The following is a 20,649-nucleotide window of genomic DNA, read 5'->3' as shown; positions in this document are numbered from 1 at the left end:
TTAAAGATTTTATTTATTTATTTGATAGGCAGAGATCTCAAGTAGACAGAGAGAGAGAGAAGGAAGCAGGCTCCTTGCTGAGCAGAGAGCCCGACGTGGGGCTCGATCCCAGGTCCCTGAGATCATGACCTGAGCCGAAGGCAGAGGCTTTAACCCACTGAGCCACCCAAGCGCCCTGCGGAACTACCTTCTTAAAATACTTTCCACCCTAGCAGAATTGATCTCTAGCAAAGGTTTTGAGAGAAAGGAAAGCCTTCTTAATAAAGGAGAGAAGGTGGGCGTTGTTTGGACCAGTGTGAACAGATAGTGAAGAAGCGGACTCAGAGGACCTTTCTGTTGCTAATTTGAGATTTGGCTGCTATGCATGGAGAGGCAGGGAGCCCGGTGCTCATGGAGCCTCCGTGTGTGTGCCAGGCACCTCCTTCCTCTCCCTCGCCCCCAAGATGGAAGGAGGTGCCAAGCCCTTTCCTTCCTCCCCTTGGATGGCTCTGGAATCAGGCTTTCCTTTCCATCCCTGCCAAGGCCCCGCTGCAGCCACATGGTTCCTGCCTGGCCTGTTGCCTGGATCCTACACAGCCCAACCCCCCTGGCCCTGCACAGAGCTGGGAGAGCGGCTCATCAGATCCTCTGCTCTGAGCATGTCAGGCCCTGGCTTAAAAATCTCAGTGGCTCCCCATCAATTCCTAGAGAAAGTCCAAATCCCTCAGCAATGGCCCCTACCCGCCTCCCCAGGCTCCTGTGCATCAGGCCTGACCACACCTTCAGGCCGTTGGGGTTCCCTTCATGTTATTGGGGGGGATTAAAGGGAGAGGTGCTCTGACTTCTGCTATTCCTCTTCTGGATTGTTCTTTCTCCTTCTTGTAGCCTGGCTGGCTGCCCTTTGCCCTTAAGCGTGACTCACAGCCCCCTTCACCAGGTCACCTCTGCTCTGCCCACTCTGTGTGCCTCCTGGGCTGTCAGAGCCCCTCTGAGCCCACACTATCTGGTCACACCGGGCTTTTCCTCCTCAACCTATTTTCTGGAGAAACGCTTGAGATGAGGCACACCCCCTCTGAGCCGTCTCTGTATCCCCATACATAAGGTAGGGTCTGGCACATAGTAGGTGCTTAGGAATGGTTGTACACAACGACTTTGGATAGAGGAATTCCAGTGTCCATGTGGTGTTAGGATGTAGACACCTCCTTGTAAATCTGGGCTCCGGGGGGCTAGAGACCCCGGGCACAAATTAGCAGCGGTCTGGGCTCTGAGGTCTGGCAGACCTGTGCTCAGATTAATTGTGTAACCTCCTTGGCCACCGATTTCCACCAGTGTAAAATAAGCCAAACTCCTCGTCCAAAGGATGTTTGTAAGGAATAAAGAAGTCATGCTTGTGAAAGGCCCGGCAGTAATCAGGCCCACCAGGTGGCCAGTGTTTCCCCCCTAAACAGAAGCTCCTTAGGTCTTTGAGACTGGCTCTCAGAATTGCCGTGTCGTCTCTGATTGTTGAAGCCCCTTTCCTACCCGGCACTGTGTCCACATCTGTTTAAACAACCTCTCACATCCTGTAATACCAACATTGGAGACAGTTGGGCAGCGCTGAGTGATTTTTCTGGAACTTGATGCCTTTTAAATAAAGGTAACAGATTGCACAGAGGGTCTCAGCTGATGGGCCACTGCTTTATTTTTAGCACTTGGAGAATTGTGAAGATGGTTCAATTGATTTTCCTACGCCCTGACCAATTTCTCATGGTGGAAGCTTGTATCGCACCAAGCCTTGGTCGAGCAAATTTCTAATCGCCATTGATGGAGCAGGTCCTGAAATGAGGCGGGATGGTGTGGTGATGAGGGGCAGGCAGAGCCTCCAAACCTCGGTCCACACTCAGCCACCTGTGGGCTGAGCGTGTTCCCCATGCAGGGAACAAAGGAGAGGACTATGGTGGGAGCTAGGAGGGTGGAAGGGTCAGAGAGCACAGAGCCTGGTGGACTTCAGACTCAACTCACACTGGCCCTGACCTGCTGTCAGGCACCCTAGAAGCTGCCTTGTTACATCCTCCCATAGTTCCACTCTACAGAGAAGGAACAGGAATGTGTGCTCAGAAATGCCCTGGGTCTGAATCCCCAAAATTGTTTCCCACCCAGAAAGCATGTGGGTGAACTCTTGCCAGCACACCCTTGCTTGGGGGCTCAGCAAGGCTGGGCTTCCAGCGGGGCCTGTGGGGGGGGAGGGCTTGTCAGCTGTCCATGGTGCTGACTTCACAGGCAACCAGCGCTGTGGGTGCTCTCCCCCACCACTTCCCCCCACCACCTCGCACAGCACCATCACCCTCATCCCTTACTGAGACGTACTCTGCCCAACACAGCTCTGAGCACATCGCTTATGCCAATTCTCTTTAAACCTCCTGACAACACTGTGGAGTAGGCCTCATTCACATCCCCCTTATATAGACAAGGAAACGAAGCCACAGGAAGGACAAGTAATACCCAGAGTTACCCAGCTGGGAAGTGGCAGGGCCTAGGATTCAGACTCGGGACCTCTGGGTGCAGAATGCACACGCATCCCTGCACAACCTTGCAGTGAGGAGAGCCACAGCCTTTGCCACAGCCGCTGTCATTCCACCTCTAGCCCGTACGTGGTTCACCTCATGGGGCTGTCATTTTGTGGGTGGTGTGGGAATGAGCTCTGAGAAGCCCCATGAGTACAATGATGTTTCCTGGCTTTACTTTTAGATCCTAAGGGAAAGCGTGTACTCTCCCACAGCAGGACAGAGTGGGGATCATATGGTGACATAGGTGACAGTTGACCCAGGTGGCCAAGTGCATGGGCGGTGGCAGCTGTGTGTTCCTAGCAGAGGCTCTAGTGATGAGAATGTGTGCCTTTTCTGTGCTTCTGATTCCTCCTGATGGGCCTCCATGGCATTTCTGAGACATGCTCCTGATTAAATTCCTCCACCCTTGACCCCAGCCCGGAGTCCTGTCTCCTATCCTGTCCCATTGGAGCTCCGGCAGGACAGCATTGTGAGGTCCTCTGCTTTCACTGCTGGGCTGGAAACCCTGGGAGGGGAGGTCAAGAGAGGCTCTGGTTTGCCTTCTCTCAGTAACCACGAGAAGGCAGCCTCCTGGGTGTGCTTCCCGGCTCTGTCCTGTCTGGGGTTTCTCCCTCAGCTCTTAGGAGCCAAGGAAGGCGTGCCATTCAACACAGAGCCTTAAGTTCTTATTTTCTCAGGGAGGAGGGGCATATGCTGCACCTTTGGCAACCTGCTTAATTTCCTGTTTTCCCAGAGGGAGAGAAAGACTCTGATTCTGATTTGGAGAACTTTAATTATTGCTAAAAGTACTAACTGGGCTAGGGCCTTTTTAAAAATCATATGTCTAAGTCATTTTATTTACTTTAATTGCTAGGGCCTTTGACTTAATGTCCTCTCATTAAATCCTTATCACAGCCTTGCTAAGCAGATGTTATCAATCCATTCTGCAGATGAGAAAAGCAGGGGCAGGGAGGTGGAGAAGTTGTCCAGAGGGTCACACAGCTGTGTACCGTGGGGCTGGACTATTAAGCCCTGATCTTTGTGACTCTGAACTGAGTGCTTTCTTCCCTAGCTCGGAACTTGGGAATCACATAGGCTGGCTGGTGGCTTGACACATGAAGACACACAAGGGCTTTAGCGGGCTTGTGCGTGAGCAGTTACATGGACTAGCTCCTCTCCATGGCCCCCGATGGCCCCAGCAATCTGGCTCTTCTTTCCAAGCAGGACTGCACCCTCATAGTTAGTAAGGTTCTGATCAGAGAAGGGCAGGAGACTGTCACGGGCTGAATTGTGTCCCACTGAAATTCATATGTTGGCGTCCTATCCCCAGGACCTCAAATGTAACTATATTTGGTCTTTCTTTAAAGAGGTGATTAAGCTAAAAGGAATCCATTGGGGGGGGGTGTCCTAATCCCTTGTGACTGTTGTCCTTACAGGAAGAGGAGGTTAAGAGAGAGAGGGGGAAGACTATGCGAGGAGATGGGCAGAAGAGGGCCATCTACACCCTACAGAGAGAAGCCTTAAAGAAGGCAACATTCTGATAACTTGATCTTGAACTTCCAGCCTCCAGGACTAGAAGGGAATAATTTATTGTTTAAGCCACCCACGCTGTGGCAGCCTGCAGCAAATTCATACAGAGGCCAAGGTTGCCAGGAACCTTTTCCAGGAACTGATGCGGTTTGGCCAGAGTGCTTCTAGCTCATGTCCGTAGCCAGGTCATCTTTTGGAGAAAACTGGCTGGAAAAAAAAAAAAGGAAGAAATAGGAAGAGAAATAGGAAGAATAGGTGGCTATTCCCCAACAAGACTGCCTCCATGGGCAGGAGGCCTTCTCCAGTGTCCCTGGAGAGCCCGTGGGGGAGGCTTCTCATGGCGTGGTTCTCAGCAGAACTGCCTCCGTCCTCGTGCGGTGGCTGCTCCGTCCCCATGGTAACTGTCTCCCCCATCCCGAGAGCATGTTCCTGCTGAGACATCTAGATCAACCACACTTTGTTTAGTTGAATCAGTGGAGCCCAAGGCTGCATCCTTCTCATTGAATGCTCCCACCCACACTGCTAGCACCCCCCTTGCAGGTCATGAGCCAGTCCATTGTGCCCCAGCTGCCTTGCCTGTGGGGTTGCGTATCGTGTGGAGATGCCCTCCTGCCAGAAAAGGGTGGGCGCAGGGAGGAGCACGAGCTGGGAGTCAGGAAGCCAGGACTCTGTCCTTGCTCTGAGGTGGCCCACCCATGGCCCTGGGTACCTCACTTGCCAGCCCTGGGGTCTCTCTCCTCCTTCGTGGGCGTGGAGGATGGGTGGTCCTTCCCACAGGGATGGGAGGGACCTGACTGGCAGGTGCAGGTTTGGGGGCTGCACTCAGCAGCTCTCTGAGGGGTGGACTGGGTCTCCAGCTTCAGCGGCTGCATCTCTATAGAGTCCCTGGTCGTGGCGCTGTCCCTAAAGCCTGCCGTGATGTTAGTTCGTATCTGTGTGCTTCTTTGATGTTTACGGGATGGTTTCCATCCCTGTTCCTCACTTGAGCTCCTTCCCAAATAAACCAGTGATATTTGTCGTTTTCATGGGCCTGACTGATCTCATGGCCGGGAGGAGATTTGGCCGTGGATGAGTGATGGCCCTTGGCACTTGTGCCCACCTCCCCCCACCCATCCCCAGTAGTGGAGGGGGAATCCGGCTGAGAGGTGAACTTAGAGGAATGAGAGCCACTGAGCTGCAGTGACCTTCTCCCCGACACTTCAGGGACCCTCCAAGTGGGACATCGTGGTGATGCGGCCCAGGGACCAATGTGATCCTGGCTGGCTGCCAAAAAGTCATGGCCCTTTGGCAGCAAGCGATGAAGGAGGTTCTATAAAAATCCCTATAAACCTGATGACACAGCAGAAGGCCCGCCTGGAGTACCTTGCAGTGTCCTTGACAGCAAGAGCTGCAGACTCTGCTCTGGGTGGGGCGGACAAAAGCCTGTTTCAGAGCTTTGCTGACTCCTCCCGGCAAGAGCCAGAGCTCACAGGGCACAGTCAGGCCAGTGGGGCTCTGTCTCACTCTGGTCCTGCAGGGGGTCAAGAAGGGAGGTTACTGTTACAAAAGCAAGACCACAGTCCTTTTTCTGGGCCTGCAGCCAGCAAAGCACAGCCCTGGGGGTCAGAGCACCGGCTCGCATTTTAAGGGCACTCAGCCACTCCCGTGCATGTTGTCCGCACCCGCTCGGCTGTGGAGCCGCAGCGCTGACCAGTCGAGGTGAGATCTTACTGCCTCTTATGCCTAAAATGCTGACTCTCGGGCCTTTTACAGACATCTGCCTGCCCTGGGTCTAGAGCGATCTGCCCATTTACACTTGGGCCCGGAAGGAAAAGGGATTCATTGTAAGATATGGGGCAGGACCCCAAAGCTGTGAGGAGCTAGAGACCTCCCCCTAGACCCTGGCGCTCCAGGGAACACACCCCTTCCGGCCCGAAGTGTGCACTTCTCACCCCTGCTCTGCTTTGCCCCCATCACGGGGGCCATTGCCGACAGTGGAAACCAGCTCAGTCAGTCCCGGGCGGGGCCCCCTCTGCCAAGACCCAAGAGCGCGGCTCTTCCTTCCTGAGCCCCCCCCACCACATCCTCCACCACGGGACGGGGTACACATCACTTACGGCTGGAGAGGTTTGAGGGGTCACAGCCGGGAAGTAGCGTGCCAGTGGCCAGCCCACGGGGCGGACAAGGCACAAAAGCCAAGCATGAGCAGGTCTGTGGGCAGAAGGCAGTGGGGACCTAAGGAAGGCAGCCTTCCCGAGAACCTCACAGAAACCCAGGCGCAGTGTGCTTCCTGGGTTCCGCCGTGCTCTGGAGCGTTCGCACAGATGCTGCAAGGATTCCTAACGCGCTGCTGGGCGGTGGCCCTTCTAATGGCCCTTGTTAGGGACCCCCTCCCTGCCCCCCGGGCCTGGCCTTTCCCTGAGCCTGCGCTTCGCCTTCCCTGTAAGGGCTTCGTCCCCTTGAGTTGGGTGGAACGCTCCCTGTGCACCCCTGGCCCAGTTCTCAGGGGCCCCCGACCAGCTGGGGGGTTCATCCACTTTTGCAAATCCCCTGTCGTGTGCACGTGTGGCCTCACTGAGAGAAAGAGTACTTGTAGATATAGTGAAGGGCCTTAAGAGGAGGCCATACAGAGTTCCCGGAGTGGCTCTGAACCAGTGACAAGTGTCTTTCTAAGGCTACGTGACCATGGGGGCAGGAAGGTCACATGACCACGGGGTTGCAGGAAGCATGTAGTCCGGACTTGAGCAAAGAGGCCATACCCGTTCGCTTGGCCTTGGGCCCCTTGTGGGTCAAGGAGCAGCACCTGGGGTCCAGGGGAGGAGGCTTCTGAGCCCCCCAATGCACTGCCTTCCCAGGGACGCACAGTCTTCCCATCTTGGTGAACAGATTTTCACGAGCGTCGGCCTCTCTCTCTACAAGCCAGACACTGAGTAAATGTGGGTGGCCAGTGACTCACGACGGTCATAAACAGAAAAACAGTTGTGGTTGGGTGCATAAGAGTTTTGGATTTGGTGGACACAGAGTGATTGGAGCTCAGATGTCACACCTCTGATCCTTCGCCACTGAGCTGCATTCTAGAACATTCCGAGGTGAGAAAAGGAAGAGGGCTTAGATGTTGAGTGGGTCGGGAGGGTAGGTTATGGCCAGAAACAGACCACTGGAAAGTCTCAGAAGCTTGAAACAATTCAGATATCTTTTGTAGCAGGTCCCCTGGGGTACAGGTCCCCCCTGCAGAGGGGAAGGTGTCATGGCACACCTCATGCTGACTCTCAAAGCTTTTCAGCCTGGGGGTGGGGAGGAAAGCCTGGCACCTGTCACTTCTGCCCTCCATTCTTCGGGAGAAGCAATCAGGACGCGGCTGCCCTGAGTTCCGTGGTGCCCATGGACAGGTCCCCCTACCCTGCCCCAGAAGGGAAGCTGGAGTGGTTGGTAAGGTGTTTCCACCTTATCCCACCGACTCCTGCTCCCCCAGAAGTTGCAGCCCGACGAAACACGGTGCAAACATGTGTCCCCTAATATGTGATGCACTGGGTCTCCAAGCCCAGCTGGGTTCCCTGAGGCCCGGGCATTTCCATGTCCCCAAGCTTCCTTGGACTTTTGTGGCCCGAGTTTGGCAGAGAGGACTTAGTTCCCCCAAGCAGAAGCATCAGACAGGTGCTGCACTCACGTGTCTGACATTTCACAAACGGCCGCACCTTTTCCCCAGACACCATTTTAAGGTTGGGGGAGAAGCTGAAGCCGTTCCCAAGCAGGAGTATGTAGGCGCTTAGCCCCTGAAGGATGAGGATGGAATTAGCAGCACAGAAGTCTCAGCTTTTTCTTACTGTTCAGTCTCATTTTTTATGATTTAATCTCTTCTTATTGTCCCAGAAAACTGCAGTTTCCTGGGAAACCAGCCCAGGCTCCTTTCTCCTCTATATTTTTATGTGATTCTAAGTTTCTGGTTAATGAGATGTTTCCAGAAGCAGTATTTGAGTGTGAGCATACAGACTCTCCTTAGTGCTTCTGGTCACTCAGCTTCAACACTTTTTTGTGTTGTTTTAGAAACTCTCCTGTTTGCAAAAGTCACAAAATGCCCCTTTATTAAGGCTGCGGGTGGGAGGAGGAGGGAGGGCTGATGGCAGGTGAGTCTCAATCGGTATTTTCCAGATAACAAAAAGCAGTAAAGTCCTTGATATTCACTGAGCTCTGTGATGTGTCAAGCAGTGAGCAAGGGGCTTGGACTCCTGTAGTTTAAACAGTACGACTGTGTTAGAACTGTTGGCCCATTTTACAGATGAAGAAACAGAGGCACGAAGAGCTGGGGAACTTCCCCTTGATTGCATGGGGAAGAGGTGGCAGAGCTGGGATTTGAACCCCAGGCTCTGATTCCAGGGCCCACACACAGATGCAGAGGGAGGAGAGGGCATTTCAGCTACAGGGGACAGGCTGGGTAGAGCCCCCACGCAGGACTGGGGACGCCAGAGACCAGGATGTCGCTGTCAGCGAGGAAAGCACCTTTAGGGCTCAGGGACCAGTTGGATCCAAAGCTGGAGAGGCGGAGAGGGGCTGTGCCGGGCCTTGAACGCTACACCAACAGATTTGAATTTGCTATTGTAGACGATAAGCAATGGCTGGGAATGTAGATTTACTACTTGCTGCTGAGCCATCCTGGGCAAGTTGCTTACCCTCTCTGGGCTCTAGAGTATCTGCCAAGGATACTTTCTTTGCAAGCAACAGAATTCCTGATCCTAATAGAAAGTGGATTTATTGACTCCCATATTTAATTGTACAAGGCTCATGGCTTCCTGCACATCCCAATTCAGGATTCAAACAGCATTGCTGGGTCTTTTCCTCCGCTCCGTCTTTGAAGGTGTCTGCCCCAGCTGCAGGCTCCAGGTTTCCCTTGTCCCAGCAACACGAACATGCCCCTCTTCTGCACACCACCCAGCCCAGCAGAGAGGACACAGCTGCTCCCAGCATTGTCCTGCGTCTCAAGCCTGGAATCCCTGTGCCGGCACCTGCGAGGCCACGTGCTCAGCCCTCCTGGCGATTGTTCGTGGAGTGGAAGGCACAGATGAGGGCAGAGAACCCAGAAAGGCAGAGAACCTTTTCCCCAAAGGAAAGTCTTGATGCCATGGACAGAAGGGCAGTGGGTGCCGGTGGGTGGGGTTCCCCACACACTCAGCCCCAGGTGCAAAGCATCAGTGACAGGGAGAACTGAAATTGTTCATCAGAAGCCCTGCACGTGCTAGGCCCCCAAATGCTCCTTGCCTTCTGCTCGGCACCTGGTATGGGGGGAGGAAGAGAGGCTGGGAAGCTGGTGGGTGCTGGCTAGGGAGAGGGCATAGGTTGGTGGGGGGAGGCTGCAGGGACAGGGAATGGCATCCAGAGGGGGCAGCCCACAGGCAGTTGGACATGCCGGTCTGTAGCTCGGTGCTACAAAGTCTGGGGCTTTGTCCAGGGGTCTCGGGGATGTAGATGTGGCTCAGACGCAGGGTAGGTGGGAAGGCAGAGCAGCGAGGGTGCCCTGCCTTCTCTGCCCTTTCCTTGATGGGCCAGACATCGTGGACATCAAGCCAGCCAATATGGAGGACCTCACGGAAGTGATCACAGCGTCTGAGTTTCACCCCCACCACTGCAACCTCTTTGTCTACAGCAGCAGCAAGGGCTCCCTGCGTCTCTGCGACATGCGTGCAGCCGCTCTGTGTGACAAGCACTCCAAACGTAAGTGTCCACACCAGCTGGGACCCGGTACAGAGTGGGGGCGGCAGGACAGCGCCTGTCCTGGGGCTGGTGTCCCGGGGAGGGTGGGAGTGGCGTAGGTGTCTCCTGCACTGGCTGGAGCAGGGGGAAGCTGATCTTGCCACCCACTGCCCCTCTGAGTCCCCAGACAGGAGCTGCCCAGCATCCAGGGACCAGGCTGCTAAAACAAGGGTCCAGGAGTAAGCTGGGAGGCAGAAGCTAAGGAGGGACCATACTCAGTGGTCGCCTTCCTCCAGGCGACCAAGTTCCTGGTGGAACTTCCTCCAGGAAGCCTTCTCTGACCTCCACATTGGTTCAGGCCCTTTCTCTGTGCCCCTGGAGTCCCCAGAGCTTCCTTCTCTCAGACTGGCCACACCCTGAAGAATTTTCTGTGGGCTGGGGCATCTCCCCCAGCAGCTTGTGAGCTCCATGAGGTCACTTCCTCATGCTGGAACCCACCTCAGGGCCAGCCAGGGAGAGGGATGCCTGAGCAAGGTCCAGGGAACATGACAGGACAGCTTCCATTGTCCTCACTGGACATGCTGAGCCAGGCACCCAGACAGCTGTCACCCACATCGTCTCATCCCCACACAAGCACTGACAGAGAGCTGCACAAAACAGGAAGCTGAGCCTCCAGGGTTGGGTCCAGTGTCACCCAGAGTGACAAGTGGTGAGGTAGAACTTGAACCCAGGACTCTCCAGGCTGAGCTGCTTGGTGCTGGGTTTCCCAGAGGCCTCTGAAGGCAGAGGATCAAGGGCTCAGGCCAGGGTGTCCTCCCTGGGTGACCTTGCAGTGGCAGCAGGGAACAGGGACAGACAGGACTCCAGTCAGGGGGTGGGGACTTTGGTTCTTCTCTGTCTCTACCCAAGAGCCTGCAACAGTATCTGGAAATAAGCATTTGTTGAGTGAATGAATTAATAAGTGACCAGTGGGCCCCTGGAGGCAGTTTTAGCAAGGTCTGTTGGGAGGGACTGGATCACTCTTCTCCCCTCGGGAGCCTGGTTTCCTTGGGCAGCCCAAGAGGGTGGCTGTTGGCTGGCTCACAGGGACTGGAGCTCAGGACCCTCTGCGGCTGCTGGCCCTTCCCCACTCCTTGGCCAAGCCCGGTCCCCTTACATCTCCCCCCACTGCTCTTTTCTAGGCAAGCCAATTTGCGCGGCTGTGCCTCTCCAGGGCTTCCCCACTGGTTTCCTCACTGGGTGGCACATCCCTTTGCGCAGTTGGCACTTGCAAATTCAGAGGGCTGAGAGGCCAGCCCCGAGGGTGGGAGAGCAGATGGCCCTCTGAGCAGAGCCGGGACACCACCTGCTATGCTCCAGATGTTTTCTGCCATGGTGGGTGTAGCAAGAGCTAGTAGACAGGCGATGAACTCGTCACTGGGTCGTATCGTGTCATGTCAGGGGGTGGTGACAGATAGCAACAACAGTCACCGAGGAGTAGGGCGTAGGGAGAAGTTAAAATGGAACGGACACCCCGAGGTGCCACTGAGCCATGCAATCTCTGGGAGGAAGAATGTTCTAGAAGGGAGACACTGCAGGCTCTGAGGTGGGACCTGAGGTGCAGTGACCAAGGAGAAGGGTGTCGGGAGCTGAGGTCAGAGAGGCACGCGAGATGGGTGACTTAGAAAGCCCGTAGGTCAGGGGAAGGATCCCGTTTTATTCTAAGTGAGGTCAGACACCTGCGGAGGGTTGAGGGTAGGGCAGGATCTCGTGAGATGTGTGTTTGAGAAGAACAGATTATAGAGGGGTCAGCGTGGAAATAGGTGGGAGGAGCCCCACCCCAAGGTTCATTGAGAAGAAACAGCACACCCCGGGTGGGATGGCCAAGGGGGGAGTTAGCCCCAATTCTGGGAACTGTTCTTTGAAGGCTGAGCTGGCAGCCTGTGCCAAGTGGGGTGTGGACCACGATGACTCCATCTGAGGTTTTGTTTGTGCGGTGGGTGAAGGTGGGGTCCTATCCTGGGACAGACAATGGGCTTGCAGGGAGCAGAGCAGCCAGGAGCAGAGATGGGACCAATGGGCCAGTGTTGGACATGTACGTGGGAGATCATGCTGGGCTCCAGGGAGGGTGGGTCCCAGCTGGAGATAAAGGTGCAGAGCTGTCAGTGTTTGGATGGACAGGAAGCCCAGGTGTGCATGTGGATGGCGCCCAGCCCCCAAGGAGCAACCCAGGGCTCTATCGGGGTCCAAGAGCTGCCCAAACAGATCACCACAGACTTATGGCTTAACAGGACACAGGTATTTTGTCTCTTACAGTTTTGCAGTTCTGAAGTCTGATACGGGTCTGAGCTGACAAAAGTCAAGGTGTCGACAGGGCTGGTCCCTTCTGGAGGCTCTGGTGAGGAGGAATCCATGCCTCCCCTTCTCTGGCTTCTGCCTCCCCTTCCCCTTTTAAGGACCCTGGGGATTCCATTGGGCCCACCTGGAGCATTTGGCTGATCGGTGATCTTAGTTTCCCCTTTGACACATAACAGAACATATTCCCAGGTGCTGTGGATTAGGGGGCAGATCACCCTGGGGGCCATTATTCTGTATCTCAGGCCACAGGTGGCCTGGAGACTTACCTATGTGCAGCTCTGGGTCCAACTGGCACAGAACAAGGTTGGGGAAGAGTCTGGGCTCCATTGAGCCCATGCAAGCCCCATGGGAAGGGTGCAGGATGAGACTTCATGGGCCAGCCTTTCTTTCTTTCTTTCTTTCTTTTTAAGATTTTATTTTTTTATTTGACAGAGAGATCACAAGTAGGCAGAGAGGCAGGAAGAGAGAAAGGGGGAAGCAGGCTCCCTGCCGAGTAGAGAGCCCGATGTGGGGCTCGATCCCAGGACCCTGAAATCATGACCTGGGCCGAAGGCAAAGGCTTAACCCACTGAGCCACCCAGGCCTCCCAGGCCAGCCTTTCTTATAGGGGCCAAATTCAGCATTCTACAAGTCCAGCAGAGCAAGTGACAAGTGAATGATAATGCCGTCTGTATACTCCGGTGTCGTTCAGTCATTTAGAATCTTGATTCAGAAGATTTTCCATGACACGAGGAAATGATTATGTTAAAATGTCTGATGGGGGTAAGAAAGTAAGGCAAAGACTATCCCCACCCCCTAAAAAAAACTGAAACAGAAAAAGGGGGAAAGAAATATGCCAAGAGATAGTCCCTGCGTGGTGGGCGCTGACAAGTGATAATCGTGTTTTCTACATCTGTCTGTGTTTTTGCGTTTTAGCTTGGATTTCAACTCTGAATCAGGAAGCAGGTGTGTGTGCGCGGAGGCTGGTGGTATCTGGGGAGTTGAGAGACAGCTTCATGCACCCCACACTGTTTGAATGACGTTTCTCGGGCGGGCTGGTGGTGGGCAGTCAGTCCCTCTTGGCTTTCGTCATCTGGCCCCCCAGGGGTCTGAGCGTGCAGCCACCCACAAGGCTAGCCATCACTACTGGGGTGGCACACACGGGCGGATTCTGGGCCCGTAGCTGTCACGTGCCTGGGGTTGGGGGTGGTATGTGCCTGCAGCGCGTGTGAATCAGCCCACAAACTCCAGAGTGCGAGAACTCGAACTTCATCTTGGATGACTCGGCTCCATTTGTGTTTCTCGCCTCCTCTCCCAGGGCCTCCGGGAACATACCAACTTCAGAGTTGCCCCCCCCAGAGCCCACGGAGGTTCCAGAAAGCTTTTGCAGGGCCCAGGCATGAAGGGAGGGTCACTGTGGCTTCTGACCACCATGATATCTTCCTTCCCCCCATCGACCCCAGGGGTTGAGCTGTGGCCCAGACATTTTTTTGCATAAATGCAAAAATTCTGCTTTTTGCATAAACATTCATAAATGAAGTTGGAAGTTGGTATTCAAATGTCTTTTTTTTTTTAATTTTTTTTGGCACTCTCTTTGCCCAATTTTATTAGGATTCTTCTACTCTTGTCAGACGAGCTGGGCCGCCGCGCTCCCTCTTTGACCAGAATGGTTAGTTTAACCTCTAACTTGAAGTCTTAGTGAAACTCGTATGTAGATTGGATTTGGTGGATGGTTTATACAGGTTTGCTAAATGGAATATAGACGTTGTATTTTAAATTTTTTCCAGAACTTTTCTTCGTTCTCCAACTCGATATCGTGTGCCGACGCCTGCCCTTTAATGCTGGTAGAGGGATCACTCGCAGCCTTTTCCCGCCAAGTGCTCCCTCTGGCTTGTTTTCCTGCACTTGCCATTGGTAGCGAGTGGATGGGGTGTCAGCTTCACCGGCATGGGATCCCGCCAGCTCTTAGCCCTCCGGGGGAGTCAGGCAGGCAGCCACAGCCAGATGGCAGGAGGCCGGTGTGGCTGTTTCAGATCAGAACACAAATGGTTCAAACTGAGTCTTTAAAGAGCCCCAGAGATTATATTTCTTCCTTAATATCTCGTGTCGGTCGGTTGATCTGGGTGCCCCAGACTCAGGCGTGGCGGGCAGGGGCCCCTGGATGAGGTCATCCTCCCAAGAGCTAAACCCGGGACTCTCCATTCACTGGATGAAGAGTATCCTGGGCCACAAGTGGGTGTTGATTTCTGCCCTGGGACAGCTAAGGAAACTGAGGCACAGCACGGTGTGGTGGCTTCCCCAGGTGCTCTGTCAGGGGCGGAACTGGGGTGCTTGGGCCACGCAGCTGCCCAGCCCACGGCCTCACTGTCTTCCTCCGAAGCCGTGGAGATTCGCGTCTTTTGTCTACTAGTCATTATGACAGGGTAACCATGGAAACATCCTCCGTGATGCCTCAAAATAGTTATTTCTGCTTTTGACGGCACAGAGCAGAGCAGTGTGCTGGGCTGGGGCCCCAGGGGTTGCTAGAACAGGGCATCATGTCAGCCGCTGCCCCTCGTGGGACCCCTGGGATGTGCTGGCTGGGAGCAGGGGCAGCAGCAGCCCGGCTGACGTGTGGGCTGCTGGCTACGTGCCGGGCACTGCTCTTCTGAGATCACGTCTCCATAAATCCTCCGAGCTGCCCAGTGATGGAGGCACTTGGCTGTTCAGCCACAGACATAGACATAGAGCACACAACTGGGAGTGGTGGTGGGGGGTGGTGTAAGCTGCTGTCACACGTTGTCACAAATTTCATAGCATAAAACAACACAAACCTGTATTTTTACACTTCTGGAGGGCAGAGGTCTAGAAATCAGACGGGGCTGCCTTTCTTCCAGAGGCATCAGGGGACATTCTGCTCTCTGGACTTCTCGGGCTTCTAGAGGCCACTGTGTCCTGTGGCTCGTGGCCCTCCCTCCATCTCCAGGTGCGGCACGCCACCCTCTGCTCCGTCATTTCATCGCCCTCTTCCGCCTTTGACCTTCCTATGTCTTTCTCATGAGGACCTTGGTGGTTACTGGAGAACCCAGGATAACCTCTGCATCTCCAGATCCTTCCCTAATCACATCTGCAGTCTTTGCCATGTGAGGTAACACATTCTGGAGATTAGGACGTCTATAGGCGTCATTATTGTTCCCCACATCAGCGGCACAGAGAGGTTAAGGTGTTCTCCCAAGGTCACTCAGCTAGGGTGAGCTAGGATAGAGGCTCCCAGAGTCCCATGCTTGTAAATGTGTACCATTTCTCACTTCATCTTCTCTGAGATTTAGGAACTCTGACAGGTACTGTGGGTGAGCCAGGTTCATTGAAAGGGTCCTGGGGGGTGGGGTGACTAGACTCCCAGAACTCACTCCTGATAATGGATCTGGGGTAGAAGGACCAGACCCAGCCACCCGCTGCCGGGCGGCTCCAGATATCTAGATGCAGAGCCAAGTAAAATGTCTCCAACAGAGGGGACCCCGTGCAAAGGCAAGAGCAAAGCAGGCAGAGGTGCGGGGTGAGGGCAGAGAAGTGTGTGGGACCGCGATCAAAGCACTTTACAGAGACGCAGGAGCTCTGGTTTCCTCCAAAAGGCCAGGAGCCTCAAGGGCGTTTGAGCTGGGAGTGACCCAGCCTGGCTGTGTTGGACAGGATCCCTCTGGCTACTGAGCGGGGGATAAACTGCTGGTGAGGTAGGAGTAGGGTGGGGGGCAGCTGATGCTCAGAGCAGGGTGGGCATAGTGGAGGAGGGAAGGCTGTCAGGTCCTGCCTCCCCACGCAAGTTCCAGCCTGCTGGCTTGGCCCTTACCGAGCTGAGTGGAGAGAGAGGCAAACTGACTGCCAAGTAAATGGGAGCATCGAAGCGGGGCAAGTTTCTGAGGGTGTCCCCCTGCTGCAGCTGGCTCTCCATTAAGGTGGTCCCAGGAGGCCTCTCTGCACCTCAAAGAATGAAAGAGAGCCAAGGAGCCTGGGAAGAGTGGGGGCAGAAGGCAGGGCTGAGGGCCCCAGCGGGTGAGAGGAGTCTGGCTGCAGTGGGGAGAAGGCGGGGCTGATGGGTGCCAAGACAGAGAGGTGGGGGTAGATCATGCAGGACCAGGACCTCAGTGAGGCTTGGATTTTGTTTTGTCCAGTGGTGTTCATCAAACAGTGCCAAGCAGGGGACGGTCATTAGCAGAGAATGACAGTTGTCAACTCTTCACCAGCGAGCACTCATTGTGCCCACCACCTTGTAGTGACGCTCTGCTCATCTCCAGTGGGCATGCCCTCTACCTTCCTGGCGGTGGGAGGGGGTGTTGCTGGGGGGCAGGGACAGGGAGGCAGTCATGCAGGAGGTCCTGACCCCAGCAGTGGCCTTGAAGAGGCACCAGACTTACGGTCCTCCGGCGTGCCCTGTGATCCACAATCCAACTCTTTTCCCTCTGCTGCTGCACAGACCCCTCCCAGCTCCTCCTGGAGCTCTGCCCAGCAAGGCTAGCCTGGGCTCCTCCTAGAGCCCAAGGTGGGGCTAGCCTGGACATGTGCTCATCATTCCACGGCTGTTCTTGTCTAATATCAGAGCAGAGGGGGGACCTGATTCTGGGGCCGCTGCGAGCAACGACGGGGCAGGACCCTCTTGGCTCCTTCAGGTCCACATCTTCCTATACTCCCTGGCAAAGCCCCTCTCCTGTATGTCTGTCCATTTCTCTCCAAGGCCTTACTGGCTTGCATAGTTGTCCCTGCTGGTGTGGCTCAAGCCAGGGTAGTTCTACCCTCTAACTCTGATCCCTCCTTCACCCTGTCCTCATTGGATCAATTCTGCCTGCACTGTTTCACCTTCACCTCCCCCACCTGCAGTCAGAGACCCCGACAGGAGTGGGATGGAGAACGTGCTACCCAAAGGGATCCAAAGCAAGAGCTGGGGGCATTTCTAACAGATACAGGCTTCTCTGCTGGGCCTAGAAGCTTCAGTGGGATTGGATCAGGTTGAGGAAGATATGTATCAGGAAGGGCACAGAGAAGAGGTGGGATGGGCAGGCAGTACCGAAACTTCACTCTGTGAGTAGGGCTGGGCTCTAGTAAGGCTCCGGGCTGGGCAGGGATGCTCAGATGCCCCAAGAGCTCACAGTCCCATGAAGCTCCAAGTCCCATGAAGTGACAACATATCCTGCTGATGCCATCCGGGAGGGCACCCCAGGCTGTGTGGGCAGCAAGGGTGACCCTTTTGTTTCTTTGGAGAACATTTGGACAAGATACACATAGAATAGGGCATTCGAGTTGGGGTTCGGAAGGATGTATAGGAGTTGGTAGGAAGGACAAGAACTAAAACTGGGAACGGAGATTTCAGGGAAAGAAAACCAATGAGAAAATGTTACAAAAATAGCCACACAATTTTACTGAGTAGATACTGCTCAGTAAAACAGAGCAGTTTTTTTTAAAGGTTTTATTCATTTATTTGACAGAGACCACAAATAGGCAGAGAGGCAGACAGAGAGAGAGGAGGAGCAGGCTCCTCGCTAAGCAGAGAGCCCGACGTGGGGCTCGATCCCAGGACCCTGGGATCATGACCCGAGCTGAAGGCAGAGGCTTTAACCCACTGAGCCACCCAGGCGCCCCAAAACTGAGCAGTTTTATAATGAATAACTCCCAGCTATTTCTTCCAGAGGTCCCATCATGCTTTGTTCTCCAGGCCAGGGAAGCTGGGCCAGGGGCTTGCCTATGGGCATGTAGAACTCTGCTCTGTTCTGCTGCCTGGTACGGGAGGGCAGAGCACTGAAAGGCATTCATTTAAGGTGACCCTGATGGTGAGTTGTTCAGTGTGCAACCCTATGGGCCTTGCTTGCCTCACCCTTTTTGAGGCGCTGGGGCCCTGGCAGAAAGGCGGTTGGAGGGTGACTGGAGAAGCAGGTTGGTGAGGGCCGCATTAGGAAGGAGCTTATCAGCTCCGTGTAGGAGTCTGAGTCTTGGTCCTGTGGGCAGTGGGAGCCATGGAGGGCTTTAACCAAGAGCAACATCATCAGCTGCATGTGAGGCTGGAGAGGAAGGTCATCATGCCACTTCTGACTTCACCTTCCCATTCTTTGGGTGCAGAGCTGGGCTCCCCAGGACACCTTTGCCTCATTTTGGGGAGTGGGGGGGGCTTCTCCCCCCTCCCCACTATGTGCCAGAGGCAACGCCATGGGGCACCAAGACAGGAGGATGTGTTTGTCAGGGAACCAGCTGGGGCCACAGGGGTCTTAATTATGCAAAATCATTAAAAAGAAGTAAGGCATTTCTGGGGATTCAGAGTCCTCCAACCTGAACATAATTAGGGCAGCGGGGGAGAGGTGGGATTGAGCCCATCACAGCGACAGGGGCTCTAGGATGCATTTCTGTAAACCCTTGGCAGCAGTAATTACTGTGAATGTCCTGAGTGATTCTGTCAGTTAGAGGGGGGACTCCCTCACCTGTGATTAATGCTCTGGGGGGACATGCGGCTTGCCTGTGGTGGTGAGGCCGGGGGAGGGGGGACAGGATCGACGCAGAAGATGACCTTCGTCAACCTTTTGCCAAAAAAAAAATAGTGGTTTCAAAGATTTCACAGGAATGTGTGAAAAATAAAAAGAACTCCTATGTATAGTCTTCCCACGCCTGTCAGTGTCCCTTCAGTCATTGCGTGCAGCTCTGGTCCTCTTGGGCTTAAGGAGTCATCAGAAATGTCCACGTGCAGCCAGAGCTGAGGTGACAGAGGGCCATTTGGTGTTTCTATCTTCCACTATCGATTAGAGCATCCTCTCAGGCTTTGACCTTTGTGGTGTCTTGCTCCTTGAAGCTGGCAGGGGACACGGTCCATGGCTCTGTGACATCCAGTGCAGACACTCCTCTGTAATTCTGGTACCCCCCCCCAGCCCCCTGCCGACCTACGCTGCATGGCCTGCCGGCTGCTCTGCCCCGTGCAGGGGTGAAGTGAGATGGGCCACCCCTGGGGGTTTGGGTGGAGGCTGGCTAGAGGAAACCTCCAGGGTAGGCCTGGGGTGCAAAGCTGGGGTGAAAGAGGCAGACCACGTTTTATATCTTTATAACTCATCTTTTCTTCTGACCCCTCGTGGCAGGAACCGCATCGCCTGGGACAGGAGGGAGATAGGGGTCCTGAATGGCGGGATATGGGGCTGGGATGATGCTAGGAAGTAGGATGGGGGACTTTGGGATCGGGAGGGGCCGGCAGGCAGGGCATGCTTGTGAGCCTCTCGGGACATGTGATGGGCTCTCAGCTTTCCTATTTCAGATCGGGGGGCTTGGGGGCCAGCAGAAGGAGCAGCCACTTGGCCGGTTTCCATGGGGACAGCTGGAAAGGTTGTCAGATGTTTAATTCCTTCCAGACGGGCTGGAAGATAGCTGTCAGCCCACCACTACATCCTCTTCCCGGCTCCCTGGGCCCAGCCCAGCTCCTAAGGAGCTAATGCTTGGTTAGCTTGGTTAGCTAAGGTGACGATGCTTGGCAAGTTTGGTCCCCACCCTGCCCCAGGGCCCCTGTGGGATCCGATTAGCCAGTGAGGACATTGGTGGGCAAACTGGTGAGACAGCCAGCAACAGACTGGGTCCCGAAGAGCTAGTCCTGCTATGTGGGAACCTCTGTGTGTCAGGAAGGCTCGGTTCTCAGGGACAGCAGAGAGGGGGCGCTGCCTGGGGAACCACTCACTGGGCCTTCTGTCCCCCAGTGGGATGGTCCGGTAGGGGCAGCAAGCTGTCACCTTCAGGAGCCATGTAAGCAGCTTCCTATGTGGAGCATGTGGTCTGAGACCATAAGAGGTGGGGGGCAAAGGGCACCTGGGACGCCAGCTCCATCTGGGCAGCAAGATGTGATTTTGCTACAATCCCCGCGGCAGCCGAACCAAACGTGCCTGCCACCAGGGCTCAGCTGCGACCGCTCAGTGCCGCATGGGCAGAAGTCCGGGGCCACAAGCAGTGCCCAGCTTTTTCCAGGATACTGCCCAGTGTGTGTGAGAATGTTAGGACACCTCTTGGTCCTGGCGCTCAGGATCACCAGTAGGTGGCAGCAGAGTACACCACAGCCAGTGCCGCTCTTGGTTCAAATCCCCACTCTGAAGCTTTCTTCTAGCTCAGCGCCTTGGGCGTGGCTTTTAGCCCTTGATGCCTCAGTGTTCCTGGCTATGAAATGGGAGTGATGGTGGGACTGAGCAGACGTTTTTATCAGGCGGTTAGACGAGGTAACGTGCAGTAGGGCTCATCACAGAATCTGGCTGAGACTAGATGTTCAATAACCGTTGTTCCAGAAGCTGCTCCTTCCCTTCTCAGAAGGTTGCTCAGACCCCCCAGCCTGACAGGTGGTCAGTTACAGGTTTGATGAATGAATGAAGGAAGGACTGCTCAGCGAGACCCAGGATAGAAACAGAGTTGTTGGTTATTCTGGCCCATGGGGCCGAGCAGCCTGGTGATGGCCATCTGTTCTCTGTCTCCACAGTATTCGAAGAGCCTGAGGACCCCAGTAACCGCTCCTTCTTCTCCGAGATCATCTCCTCTGTGTCGGATGTGAAGTTCAGCCACAGTGGCCGGTACATGCTCACCCGGGATTATCTCACAGTCAAAGTCTGGGACCTGAACATGGAGGCGAGGCCCATAGAGACCTACCAGGTAGGAGCTG

General features: G+C 54.8%; 1 protein-coding gene across 2 annotated transcripts in view; it reads left to right on the top strand.

Annotated features, from left to right (window-relative positions):
- The window catches only part of PPP2R2C (protein phosphatase 2 regulatory subunit Bgamma), a 127,197-nt gene that overhangs the window by 91,452 nt on the left and 15,096 nt on the right, over window positions 1-20,649 (top strand). For both annotated transcript variants that reach the window (XM_044226240.1, XM_044226241.1), the window contains exons 6-7: window positions 9,555-9,719; window positions 20,470-20,639. In XM_044226240.1, coding sequence (XP_044082175.1) covers window positions 9,555-9,719; window positions 20,470-20,639 — 335 coding nt within the window. The remainder of the gene's footprint in view (window positions 1-9,554; window positions 9,720-20,469; window positions 20,640-20,649) is intronic.

The sequence above is a fragment of the Neovison vison genome, chromosome 11 (genome assembly GCF_020171115.1).
Source record: "Neovison vison isolate M4711 chromosome 11, ASM_NN_V1, whole genome shotgun sequence".
NCBI lineage: Eukaryota > Metazoa > Chordata > Mammalia > Carnivora > Mustelidae > Neogale > Neogale vison.
Note: the sequence above shows the minus strand (reverse complement) of the source record. Positions and strands in the feature narration are given on the sequence as shown.